Source organism: Callionymus lyra, chromosome 2, assembly GCF_982586985.1.
Source record: "Callionymus lyra chromosome 2, fCalLyr1.hap1.1, whole genome shotgun sequence".
Taxonomy (NCBI): domain Eukaryota; kingdom Metazoa; phylum Chordata; class Actinopteri; order Syngnathiformes; family Callionymidae; genus Callionymus; species Callionymus lyra.
The window spans coordinates 24,164,891-24,179,657 of record NC_141819.1 but is presented as its reverse complement, the minus strand read 5'-3'; the positions used below and the strand labels follow the sequence as shown (position 1 = coordinate 24,179,657).

General features: G+C 35.2%; 1 protein-coding gene across 3 annotated transcripts in view; it reads left to right on the top strand.

The window, feature by feature from the left end:
- The first annotated feature begins 1,137 nt into the window (after window positions 1–1,137).
- dock1 (dedicator of cytokinesis 1) overlaps window positions 1,138–14,767 on the top strand; it is a 137,989-nt gene continuing 124,359 nt past the window's right edge. Inside the window, exon 1 of one of the 3 annotated variants that reach the window (XM_087784232.1) lies at window positions 1,138–1,551. In XM_087784232.1, the coding sequence (XP_087640358.1) occupies window positions 1,509–1,551 (43 nt within the window). In that variant the 5' untranslated portion in view covers window positions 1,138–1,508. The remainder of the gene's footprint in view (window positions 1,552–14,767) is intronic. The other 2 variants (XM_087784231.1, XM_087784233.1) reach the window with 2 other exon arrangements.

Here is a 14,767-nt window from a genome sequence, read left to right as displayed (position 1 = left end):
GACTCATATACTGTGACTTCAGGGGTTTTGTTTGATTTTTATTTTCACTGTAAAAGTTCTTGGGGATGGTGTGAACATGCTACATATCAAATTACGGTTTAAAACAAAGTTAAAGTTATGTTACGTACAAAGCTGTCATAACATAATTTATACACACATACACATACTATATTTCACTTGTTAGAAAGTCTTGTTGAAAATGTCAGTAATAAATCATGAGTTTGTTCAAACGGATTATTTTAAATTAAAAAAAGGGAGTTTTGGGTACCTTAATATTTTTGTACTAATATTAACTTGTGATGACACATCAACTTAAAACTAGTTGAATGATATACCGTGACTTCAGGGGTTTTGTTTGATTTTTATTTTTACTGTAAAAGTTGTTGGGGATGGTGTGAACATGCTACATATCAAATTACGGTATAAAAACAAAGTTAAAGTCATGTTATTTACAAAGCCGTCATAACATAATTTACACACACATACACATACTATATTTCACTTGTTAGAAAGTCTTGTTGAAAATGTCAGTAAGAAATCATGCGTTTGTTCGAACGGATTATCTTAATTAAAAAAAGGGAGTTTTGGGTACATTTTTGATGACACATCAACTTAAAACTAGTTGAATGACTCATATACCGTGACTTGTGTTTTGTTTGAGTTTTATTTTCACTGTAAAAGTTATTGGGGATGGTGTGAACATGCTACATATCAAATTACGGTTTAAAACAAAGTTAAAGTTATGTTACGTACAAAGCTGTCATAACATAATTTATACACACATACACATACTATATTTCACTTGTTAGAAAGTCTTGTTGAAAATGTCAGTAATAAATCTTGAGTTTGTTCAAACGGATTATTTTAAATAAAAAAAAGGGAGTTTTGTGTACCTTAATATTTTTGTACTAAAATAACTTGTGATGACACATCAACTTAAAACTAGTTGAATGACTCATATACTGTGACTTGAGGTGTTTTGTATGATTTTTATTTTCACTGTAAAAGTTATTGGGGATGGTGTGAACATCCTTCCTAATATCAAATTACGGTATAAAAACAAAGTTAAAGTCATGTTATTTACAAAGGCGTCATAACATAATTCATACACACATACACATACTATATTTCACTTGTTAGAAAGTCTTCTTAAAATGTCAGTAATAAATTAGGCGTTTGTTCAAACGGAGTATTTTAAGTTAAAAAAAAGTGATTTAATGAAAAAAAAAAAGTTATTCGGCTGCCGTGTTACAAAGTCTAAAGTGCCGAACCGAAAGTTCATTCGGTAGTTTCCGCCCCCAGTCGTGGACGCTCGAGCAGGAAGCTGCAGTCTCTGCTCTCTCTCTCCTCCTGGCGGCGCTTTCTGTCACTGTTGGAAAATGGCTGCTCAGGGTAGCTCTTGGTTGCTCACAGAAAACTAAAAAAAAAGTGAATTACTCTCCTCAACTCTCACCTGGACTTATCCCGACAGGCGGAACAACCACAGCCCGACGCCCCCCGCAGTGAGCATGTCTCGCTGGGTGCCCACAAAGAAGGAAAAATACGGAGTTGGTACGTAGAGAAAAGTTGCATCGTTAGCTTCGAGCTCCGCGCTCAACTTGGATTGTGATTTGTTAGAAAAACGCACCGGTTGTTTCCAGCCTTGGTTGTGATTTTTCCGACTTGTAACAACAGGCTCATGGTGTAAAAGCAGGATTGTGAGCTGTTGCCAGATAGTTTACATGAGTTTAAAAGCAAGGAATGTCATTGTTTAGTGAAGAGAATGGTGAGTAAGGATTGGGAATTGTTCGAGGCGCGCCTCATCCAGCGCTGTTTCCTGTGCGGCCTCAGCGACCAGCCACTGACTAGCTGGTTACTAGTTAACTTGTGTGACCGAGTCACTCACTGACCTCAGAAAACATCTTATGCTTTAACTTTCACACACATGTTTGGTTTTTTTTTTTAGTATTTTTGCTGAAGCTGACGGTCCCTAGACCTTTGTTTACATGGCTACTGTAATTCATGCCAGCAAACTGTCATGGACTCCATGATCCAGTCAATTATTTGTTTTTATTATTTTTAAATAATATTATTAAGACGTCAATATAAAGTCGAGCAGAAATATAAATACTAATAGTTATGGAAAATCGTATGTCATGTTTACAGAATAACAGTCAATAAAAAAGTTTAGATACTAAACTAAGCAACACGTTGAAGTCGATATTTTATTCCACAGTAAGGCATTTGGGAATCTATTACATGTCTATTACAATTTTTACGATTATGTTCACACTCGTGCTCCATGTGAAAAAGGGTGTGACTGCAAACGTATTAAATTAATAATTCCTGGCATCAAAACAAGAGAATAAGAAAAGTGAAAACAAAAAGCGATATATTTTTTTAACTTATTGCACTGTCGAATTATTCTGAAATTGTATTTTCACAGAATGATTTCTAAATCTTTTCAATATTTATAGTAATAATTTACTTTAATTAATTAACTTGCGCTATGAATGTGCAGAATATTGTACAATATAAAGTCGTGCGAGCAGAAATATAAAAACTAATAGTTATGGAAAATGTAATGTCATGTTTACAGAAAAACCGTCAATAAGACATTTAAAATGTCGCTACATTTAGATATTAAACTAAGCAACATGTTGAAGTCGATATTTTATTCCACAGTAAAGCATTTGGGAATCTATTACATGTCTATTACAGAGTATATGATTATGTTCACACTCGTGCTCCATGTGAAAAAGGGTGTGACTGCAAACGTATTAAATTAATAATTCCTGGCATCAAAACAAGAGAATAAGAAAAGGGAAAGCCAAAAGCGATAGTTCTAACTTATTGCACTGTGAATTATTCTGAAATTGTATTTTCACAGAATGATTTCTAAAGTTTTTAAATATTTATAGTAATAATTTACTTTAATTTATTAACTTTCGCTATGAATGTGCAGAACATTGTAAGGGGGCGTCAACCAAAAAGACAAAAGGGACTAACAAAATAATGCCTTAATCTGATAGAAAAAATATGGTATATAGTATTGTTAAAAAAAACAAAACAACTTCGAAGTTAATTTGCTTTTTGTAATTTTTGAATGCTTTTTTGTATTATCACATGAGTAATGTCAAAGGGTCTTTTGGTCCTATGGGTCATATATTGCTCAAGTGTGGTTCATTACATGACAACGGACCTCCAAAATAATGATGGGAATTTAAGAAGACAGTGCAAGAAAGGTTGTCAATATTGTAAGGATGTAGTGTTTATGAGGAAAAGTTAAAGCATTATAGTAAATATAAAGTGTATTTGTATTAAGCAGAAAGAAACACTTTATATTTTTGCTCACTAAAAAACCTGGGCTGTTTAAAGCAGCTCTGGGTAGTTTTGGGTACCTTTTGTACTAAAATAACTTGTTGTGACACATCAACTTAAAACTAGTTGAACGACTCGTATACCGTGACTTGAGGTGTTTTTTTTAATTTTTATTTTCACTGTAAAAGTTATTAGGGATGGTGTGCAGATGCTATTATCCACAATCTGATCCATTACTGAATCGCATAGATCTGCTATAAAAGAAAATGCAGATGTAGATTTTTCAGCCTTGGTTTAGAATCCTCTTTTCTCTCAAAGCTAATTCTTTTATTGGTAAAATGGTTTCTCTTTTATTATCTCTGCGGCGTATTAAATGTTTTTCTCCGAGTTTCATTGGGGACTAAATTGTATTAATTGTAAATTGTTTTACATCTGTCTTTTGCACGACTCATCTGGTGTTTAAAAGTTTATTCTTTTGCAGTCATTTCACTGGATAATCCTGGGAGAAAGGAACTGTGCTCATCTTTAATTATTTTCTGAAACGAAATATTAGTCTTGAAATGACTTTAATTGTGTTAATGGCTGTCATAAATGGCTGTGCAACATAACAATAAAGAAACATCTTTTCTGAGGCTGCTGTGTCAGGAGGATTTGAGTTTCATAGCTGTTTAATGTGCAGCGTTACCCACAAAACCTGTCTCTTTGTAGCTGTTTATTGTTCCTCAAATAGTTGACATCAACTGGGATTGTGTGGGTTCACAACATTCACATTGACTGTACATTTTGTTTTATAGTCTTTTTAAATCTTTGTGTTTTACAAAGGGCTTCTTCAATATATTGTTTAGCTGTTTCCTAAAATATATATATATTTTTTATCGATAACACATATGAAAGTAGCCCCCATCTTTCATAATTGGTAAATCTGCTTAATTATATAATAATAATAATATAATAATATAACAATTAAGGGCTACTTTTCACTCGCCTAATCCTTCATGTAATCCCATTAATTCAAACATAGATTAAGACAATGACATTCGAGAAAAGAATGTGGTGAATGAATGGGCTTCCTACTGTTGAACTTTGACAGTTAATTTAGCAAATCTAGACAATGATCTTGTTCAAGGAATGTTTTTCTTCTTTTTTGTCAATTGCACTGACTTGTGTTTTTTATTTTTTATTTTGGTTAACTGTTGTTTTGTAGATATTTAATCAAATAAAATCCTATTTGTATTTGCTCGGATCTTGGATCCCTCCATTTTTTTAAAAAGCTTTTTTTGTTGTAGTCTTTTATCTTCATTATTTTTAATCCACAGATGAACTATTTAAATTCTATTTCGCTTTTAACAGCCGAGTCTTTCTGACCCACGGCACAGAGCATCAGTTATGGTTTGTACAATGTATTTCTCCGCCGCGTGTGATGGACTCGTCTGACGCTAATGATGGCCTGGATGTCTTCTTAAATATCCATGAAATCTTAAAAGTTTTGATTCTTCAAAAATGTCAGTGTTGCCGACTGCAGACTGAAGAATGAAATAGTCATTAGCGGGGAGAAATGGAGGCAGCTGCCACATCATGACTGCAGAGGATTGGCAGGGAGCGCCGTCGTGGCACTGTTAATACATCATGTGTTGACCAAGTGGCACTAATGAGGACTCTCTGAGACCTCGCATGCAGCTCCCGCTGCAGACCCGTTTCACATTCTGCAGAACTTTTGTCACAGCATTCACTCCTCCAGCATAATAGTCCCACAGCATTATCAGCAAATGGGGTCTATTCGTTAGGTGTTAATAATACATGTTATGTCCTTATTCTTAGAAGTCTTGCTGCGTCTAGTGGATATACTTTTAAATGGGTTTTCTCATTATAGACACTTTTAGCGTTGATATTCAGTCACTACTGCTGTCGGAAGACGTTCATCCAAGTAAAGTTTTCCTCATCAATTTCTGCTTATTTATTAAAATACCTAAAGAGATCCTATAGTGTTTTAATCTTTTTTTGTGATCTCACACCCACAGCATAGCTTCGCTCTGAGACATTAAATCTCATTATAAAAGTTATTTTTTGCTGAAGTTCAGCCTCGCTGAAAACCTGTCCTACCTAAAATAATTACAGAAGCGTTTAGAAAAACCTATTAAAGCTAGAATTGCAAACACACCCTACATCTGAGACTTTTCCTCTATATTTTTAAGTTCTTAAACACGAGTGTGACGCATCGTTTTATTAATTCTGAAATGTTGTTGTTTGTGTTTTACCTCATGGAACAAGACGTGTATTGATCCAGAGCGGTGCACATCAATTTTAATGAGTTGTGTAAGAACGTGCATGACTTCTTGGAGTCTTTAAGATGAAAAATATTAGGAAGGCATTTATGGTGATGTTTCATCTTACTAAAATTCTAGACCTCTTCCTTAAACATAAAGGAGTACAACAGGCTGGCTCCTATAAATGAAAATGTAAATTTACTATTTGAAAATGATTTCACAATTCTTGATTAAGAGGAAATAGGAAACCAGCAAATGTCACTTGGCCTTGCAACCACTTCTCTTGTCAATGGTCAACCATTGAAAGCCCAGGCAACTGTAAAGTCTAGTATTTCTTCACCTCAAAAAGTGATAGAAGGCCTGGAGGATTTGCTTATTTATAATCTCCTGCTCACATTTGTTGAAAATTATCCCGAAATATCTCTTGATGCTGATGTCTAGTGTTGTCTCATTAATTCTGTTTCATTGGGCTTTCAAGAAAAGACTGCAGATGCTGATTTGATAAAGTGAGCATCTGGACTATCTGCTGAATTTACACATCAACATTGGAATTGAAGTACTCTTTGCCCTGGAGGGCTTGGGTTGCAGTATTCTTCACCTCTTTCATTAAACTATGAGCAACTTTGCACTTTGTAATCTCTTGTCTAACATGTATTGAATAAACTAGACCACCCCTCACTGAGCACCGTAGAATAGTTTATGTAAGACCGTTTAATGTAAAAAAAAAAAGAAGAAACTTCATCAGCAGAAATGTGTACTTATCTGTGCTGCTGTACTTGCCCAACCATAAAGCCAAGCCCCCCAGACCCTTCGCTGTCTCTGCTGCAACCCAGCCACATTTTTTTTATAGTTGCTTTCTTCCAGGATATAAAAAACAACATTTGTCTATAAAATGTGCAAATAAATAACAGGACATGCAACTTTTATAAATTCGAACATTTCCGGTGAGGATTAAAGTAATACAATCTGCAAATAATGTCATGTAAATTATATATTTGGAACTTGATCAAGGCACAGAAACTAGGAAACAGACCTTTAAATCCTTTATTTTTGTGTGGGTCATATTTTCTTTGCCTTTCAAAGATTCAAAGAAAGTCAACCCCTCAACAAACACATATCCGGTAGTGAAGATCTGAAACAAGATGTATTTGTTGCGTCTTTTGAACAAAGTTGTACCGAGGTGTCGGTTCATGTGAAATGCTAGCTTACACGGTTAAAAAAAAACTAGCTTGAATTGATAAAATAGTGATAGAAACAATGGAAGATTAATTAAACAATAAACCTTTTTTGTTGTTGCAAATAACTAGTAAACATAAGTTAAAACCTCAAATGAAGCACTTAATGTCCACTGGTCCCTGTGTATTGTGGGATAATGTTTTGGAAACCCCTTCCAAATATAAAAAACGAAATCTTCAAAATATTGACTGTTTGTAGATTTTTCCACTATTCGTTTACATGTCTAGGCCTCATCATAACTCCCTGCACTCTTAATAAAACCTTTATTAACATTTTCCACATTCTCATAGTTTATACACTCAAAAAACCTACATAATTGAAACAACATGATCTTATCTTTTATTATTCAACCTGTAACCCGCATTAGCACTGCAACCAGCCTTCATCTCCACCTTTGTCTGTAACATCGTTTTCCTCCTTTTTTACATCGAACCAAAATTGTATTAAATTTGTAGTGTTTGGTTCAGGGTTTATCATAGGTCAGGTGTCATGAGACTGACCAGTTGAGCCAGAGGAAGTGTGTTTTGGTTCACGGGCTTAAGGGGAAAGAGAGCGAGAGCTGTTGGATGAGAAGTTTGTCTGTGTTTTGACATGAGCTGTGCATCACTTGTAAAATGAAGTAAAAAGAAACCCGCTGCAATATATTTAAATATGCAGTACTGTATGCAAAATAAAACTGCTAGACCACAACATTGAACTGCGATATGGCGACCACTGTATTTCCTTATTCCGTTTAACAAAGTCTAACATGTTTTTACACAATTGTATGAATATTTAGAATTTCACTTAAGCATGTTTGTGTTTTCTTTAGTACTACATTTCCATTCCTTATTTTAATTAAAAGGTAAAGAATGGAAAGTACAGTTTGTCATATCTTTCCTATATTATCTTATTCAAATACAACTTAGTTATGAGTTAAAGAGCTACAAGGAACAGCTTTGTGAACAGACTTGCTGTAAAACATCAATTTAGAAACAGTTCACAATATCCAGTGACGATTATCCGAACTTTGTACTAGACAAACTTCACCTACAGTCTTGTTATTTAGAATCTCATGTTTTGATTTACCCTTTTTCTTTATTTACTTATGAAGGAGATTGTAGAAAATCTTCGTTTAAATCATTAGACTGGATATAAATCTCATAAGCAACAGGCAAGGGTGAGATGTTTTCGGTCATCGATGGATTCATGCGCTGTTACTTCATTAAGATGTTGCCAAATAAAGTTAAGGGAGTAGCGCCAGTCAACTGTGATCGTGCATCAATCAAAAGTGTAAATGCTTATTTGCAGACCGCTCTAAATGACTTGCATTCATTAAAAAATCTAACTTTGTCTTAGGCCAGAATGGAACTTTGTGAAGCCAACATCCAAAAGCTGTTAAACATAGCAGTGATTAAAACAGTCTTAACCTTTGGATTCTCACTGCATTTGTTGACATTTTTTTTTAATTTCATTTTATAGCAGACATGTTTGATTATGGAGGGTTGAAGCCAGAGTGGGTGAGGAGAAGTTGGTTATTCATCTTCAAATACGAGATCTGTCCTTTAAACTTAAATGGGTCAACTGGAGCAGGAAAGAAATGTTCATGGTGAAATATGTGAGCTGATAAATCTGACAAGAAGAGGGAACCCGTGTAGTTGGGTCCAGAAGGAAAGTGGTGACACCAATAGTTTCTCCAATCATTGACAGTTTTATCTCTTGTTTATATTCGAGGCAGGTGGTGTTTATGATCCATGCAGTTTCTCCTCAGCCCATAAATAAAAGTAAACAAACACAAATTACTCATTGCATGGGGCTTGTGGAGTGAGGTGATTAAATTGCTTTCGCCTCAGCTACTGTGTGAGTGTCCCAATGTTGAGCTCTTTCAGTGAGTGTAGGACAACTCTTTAAATCAACCACTTTTATCATCCACACCTTTTAAATGCAGCAACCTTGAGCTTTCTTGTCTTTCGTTTATAGTAGTTTGTTCCTTCAGTAGTGAAAAGCAGTATTTCACCTAAATATAATGATTACCACTTCAATCTTGTGACAAAAATGTATTTCTACAAACAAAATTGTTCAATTAAACAATTTTATAAATATTATTTCTACTTTAAAATTGTGAAATGGTGGCACCAATAACTTCTACTTTACTTCATTGAATAATTATACCACCTTTAGAAAGTTTGACATAAACATGACGCCTTTATCCATTAGTTCGTTATAACGTCTTATAAAGAATTACCACCTCACGGAAAAACCGGAAACTGTAGAATTTAGTAACTGATGCATTCGAGCAGTATGTGGATTTGAATACATTGAGACATACAAAATGAGAGTAAGTTGCTCGTTGGGTGATTTCCAAAAGTCTCTCAGAAACTCTGAAGAGAACCCCGACCTGGACCTACTACTGCAAAGCTTCATGATGTAGATGATTTTAGTGAAACATGGATACGCAAAACAGCTTTAAATAATTATCGTTCAGACAAGTTATCGAACCAGGTCTGATTTTCTGTTTACTTTTCTATAGCTATTGTGTTCTAGTGTAAAATCTCTCTGTAAAACTTAACCTTTCTTCAGCTTGAATTTTGAATGTATTCATGAGTAGAAGAAACACTATATGAAAGTTGGCCAAATTGTCTGTCGAAGCATTTTCTAACAGTGTAGCTCTTGGATCACATCTATGACAAATGACAGCTGGCTTGTTTAACAAGTTCATAGCTAAGTGGTTTCAATCTCGTTCCCTTTTTGGCCTGCCACTGAGTACGCAAGGACATGACTTCATCTTGTTTGTAGCTGTCGTCAACCTCTAAATGGTCCAGCTGAGCTATAGGATCTGAAAAGTGGAGACAAATGAACACAGATTGGAGAAAAACCATCTTGCATTTTTATCTCTTCTTAAACATAGGATCATTTTTTTCTTAAGAGGGGACACTTTGGCTTTTCCCTTTGAAAGATACACTTATTCAAATGATTGTACATTTAAAGTTGTTGATATTTTTGATAGTTTTTGTGATTGTTGGCTTCATCTTCAGCTGCAGTTTCAACCATAGTTTGGTTTGTCCTTGTATGTTGAACAATGACAAGTCTCTGATTGAACACACTTTAAAATACATTTGCAGCTATTCATACTATGGATCTGTGCTTGTACTGGAGGGTAACTCTTTAGTTAATCACTTCAGGGCATGACGTCACCTTCGTTTCCATTTGAAACCAACCTCTTGAGCGAGCGTCTTCGGAAAGTCTTCACATATAGAAAGTCACAAGGAAATTTCTTCCGAAGCAAAATGCCAAAATGTATGGTCAACAAGTTATTTTTCTTATTTATCTTGGTAAAGAATGTCATGATTGGAGTCGAAAATCTAAGAAACCTCGTGATGGTGAGTCTCAGACAAAGGGATTTGTCTCTATAGTTTTACTTTGAAGTACCATAATGTGTATTCTTCTGAATTGTCTGCTCTTAACTCGGAACTAAGCGTCGGTACACAACATTTGTTTAGATATTTTCCCACATGACTGTGTCTTAGAGACGTGTGTGAATTCTAAGTTGTTGATTTTTCATCTAGCTGTATAACCATTTCCTTTCATCGCCTTCTAACCGATTCACAGCAGATAGATGTGTGGTTGACCATGCAAGAAGATGCTGCTTACGCGTCTGAGCGACGAGGAGCTGCGAAGGCAAGCGGCCTCTGGCACCAAACTGTATTGATCGTGTTCAGGCTGAGCAGCCTGTGCATTGTCTGTAAAGGGTCCTGTGGTGCTGCTTTTACTTGCTGAGCAGATGGCTAATGGTGTGTGACGTGTCAATCCCAAAGCAAAGGTCACCGATGGATACGTGTGCTATTACATAATTTAGATGTTGCCAAATAAAAGCAATAGAGTAGCGCCTGTCAACTGTCATCCTGCATCAATCGAAAAGTGTAAATGTTTATTTGTGGATCAAATTAATCATATTCTTTTTTTTTTCAACTGACATTTTTGACAAAGCCCATCAGTTCACATTTAGTTTGAACATTTTATTTCTCAATTAAAATGCTCAAAGATGTAAAATGATAATGAAAAGCAATGCTGGATTGAAGGTTTATTTAACCAAAAAGAGAAGTTGTCAGTTGAGTCTGTGACAAAATGCTGGTGGGATGTGGATGGCACTGATGGATGGAAAATATAATGTGATTGCTTTATTTTTCCTTTTTTTTTGCTTATAGCCTGTACACAAAAGTGCCATTAAAGTTTTGAGTTTAATATTATAGTAGGAAGACTAGTAAATGTATCAGTGGGCTGCTGTGGGAAATTTCAAGGACTTCCCCTAACATTAGAAGAAGCACTGACCTATATATATATATATATACAATCTAAATTATTATATTTGTCTCAATAATTCACAATTGTTGTTTTCCTCTTACCCACCTTGTTCTGCTCAGAGGTGCTGCTTCCAGAGCCAGTTGTGTAAATGTGGACTGTTGTTTATTTGACATGTTGACAGACTGACACATTCAAATGAAGCACGTGCACGTCACATCGACATGCATCAATACCTATAATATTTATTTGATGCTTCTTACTAAAGTAGAAGAAATGACTGGGACCGGCTTTGTTATCTTTTTTTTTTTTCCTGGTGGACCTTTGCAATAAGATTTAGACATCATCAGGTGACTCTGGTTTACCTTAATTCTAATCCTGGGAAACCTTAGTGATTTAGTGAGCAAAAATATCACAATAACTTTATTTATTTTCATTGCTATAATAGTGGTACGATGGCAGGCGGATTACACTGAGAATACATGTCCAAGAAGGTAAAGGGGAAAATATATGAAGATTTGAAGTTGTCTCTGCTTGGTTTGTTACTTTATATAATATTGTTTAAGGGACATTGCCCTCGCTCTCTGTAATACTTCTCTTTTTTATACTCCGTTGTTGAATGGTCTTGTTAGTTTTGATGATTTTGGTATGCTTTTTAAGTTAGTATGAGAGATTGGTATTAAATGAAATGCAGTCAATGTCTGAACCAATATTGTAGCTTTAAAGTATATTTTATTTAACTGGTCACATAGATTGTCTTCTGATACTTTCTTGCGTCACAGGAAATAATAAAGTGCATTAAGGTTTTGAAATGTGCAACAATGACTTCCTTCTGTTACATCAAACATCTTAACTGCGACAGTAAGACCTTCCCAATAAATGCAATAAGTAAACATAACATTATGTTCAAAGAATTTCACCTAACTTTAAAAAGAAATCGAATAAAATTGACTGTTTTCGTGTACGTACTTTTAGTACATGCACTAATCCTATACACACTGCTAAAAAAATTAAGGTAACACTAAAATAACACATCCTAGACCTGAATTAATGAAATATTCTTATTTAAAATGTTGATCCAAGGCAACGTGTCATAGTCTTTAATTTCATGTCCTGTATGAGTCCAGCAATGCCTGAATTCCAGCTTCAGCCCAGTGTTTGTCTGATTTGCTATCACTATTTATTCATAAATTTATTTATACACTTGTATTTTGAAGGTTCAGATTATGAGTCCTGGTTGACATACTGTGGCGAAAGGAAGGGGAATTGATAGTTTTCTTTTAATTATTTATTTCATTTTATTTTATTTTTTACTGCAATGTTATTTAGTTATCCTTCTTATGAATACTATCTCTGTTTTTTGTTTTTGTTTTAATTTATTGCACTCCTTTTCTTTTAAATGTATCCACTTTGTATGGCACACAAATGGTTTACGATCATTTTCTTTGCATTAAATGGTAAAAATATTCAAAAGAAAAATGTTGTTCTTTACATAGTTGAATGTGCTGACAAACCCTGATGGAGTGTCCTTATAACGAGTCAAAATGAGGCTTAGAAGTGTGTGTGGCCTCCATGTGCCTGTATGTCCTCCCTACAATGGCTGGACCTGCCCCTGGCAGATGTGGCAGATGGTCTTCTATGGGATCTCCTCCCAGACTTGGACCAAAGAATCCACCAACTCTTGGACAGTCTGTAGTGCTACGTAGCGTTGATGGTTGGAGTGAGACATGAAGTTTTTTGAAAGTTAGTCAATTGGATTCAGGTCTGGCTAACGGGCGGGCAGGAAGTGTTGACACACTTCAGCCACTTTGTCTTGCATTAGTAAGAACTCGAGTACCACCCCAACACCATTACTGACTCACTGCCAAACCTCCTGCTGGATGATGTTGCAGGCAGCAGAAAGTTCTGTACTGCGTCTCCAGACTATTTCACGTCCGTCACATGTGCTCTATGTGGACCTGCTTTCATCTGTAAAGAGCACATGGCACCAGTGGCGGATTGGCCAAGCTTGTTGTGTTCTGGCAAATGCCAAACGTCCAGCACAGTGTAAGCACTCGGATGAGCTGAACTACCTGAGCCACTCGTGTGGGTTTTAGACTCATGCTACCAGTGAAAGCTCGCCAGCATTTAAAAGTGTCCAAAACATCAGCCAGACGGCATCGGAACTGAGAAGAACCACTATTGGGGGGGTTTCACGTTAATTTCCTATAATTTACACCGTTTGACAGACGGTTTGATTTCACTTAAGTATGACTACGAGGTGTAGAATATGTTCTGTAACAGTACTGTATCTATACAAGGTTTACCAATGCATGATTTCAGCTGTGTTATTCAGAAGAATCTTTGTAAAATAATGATAATACTTCTGCATATTTGCACTTTATAACATGCAGACTGTCTATGTTTGTATTCTGTTGTGATTTTTTGGAGTTAAAGTGTTTGAGTAACAGCTTGTACAAAAGGCTTTTTGAGGTGTGCTTAGGTGCTTAAAGAATCAAAACTTGAGTCAGCTTGGAGTCCTCTGTAAAAAAAAATGTCTAGCAGGATGTTTACCAAAGTCCTTTACAGGCAATAGAAAAATAGACAATAGATGGTTTTCTTATTATTTAGCTAAGATTTATGGATGATATTTCGTTTAGGTGGTAATTATACGTACATGCAATTCGGCACTGGACTGGATTTTGCGCCAACGTATTCTTCTTTTAATATCCACTTTTGTCTGGGATAACATTGTGCATGTCATTAGAGATGTTAAAGTAAATTTATGATTTAATTCAAGCAAACATTAAAAAGCGGATTAAGGTTTAAGTGGCTATTCTATTGCACTTTAAGACAGGCTTGTTTCATTTGTGTAATTATTCTCCGTCAAGTGCGTTGCTGTTTATTATCAATAAAAAAAGGTAAGGCCATATAATCTCAACAGAAGCTACTTAAACATTAAATGAAATTTTACTCAACTGCTTTAGGCTGTTCATGGCCTTTGTTTGAGTGGAGCTCTTAGTACACAATTGGTCAGGAGTCAAATTTACTCTCGCGCCTAAGGGATTGAGTGTAAACTTCGAGCATCACTTCCAGAGATCCTGGGAATATTTGATGACACACATTCTTGTTGGCGTTTGTACTGCCAAGATACTGCTCCTTCCTGCCTTATGAGTTCTGTCATATTACCTTTTTTCCTTTTTTACAATTGAATTTCTCTCACCCATAGCGTAGCTTCACATCAACACCATTATCAGCATCATAAATTATGATAACCTTTGAACATTTGGAGAAAGTATGCAACATAAGTAAAGGTGACGGCTAACTAATGTTAATAAAATAATTGAAAAGCATAACAAGTCTCTTTTAAAATGAGTGTGTAAGGATGTGTGAGCATTAAGTAAAACGTTTTTTATCTCATAAAAAAAAATGCTGTGTGGTTTGTGAAATTTAATTAAAAGTTTTTTTCCGACTGTTCTGCAGTGTGGGTCAAATAAACCTTTATGGTAATGTATCCCGTTCTGTCTTTGTATAATAATGATTGTACTTTTTTTTATTTACTGTATCTATTTGTCTATTGGCTGACTGATAATTGGTTGTTTACTATCTTAGTACTTACTATGAAACTTCTCAATATGTTAATATCAGAGTGTAAGCTTAGTTTTCAAAGATTTTAAAAACGTTTGAAAAGGATCTTTATTATATCTCCC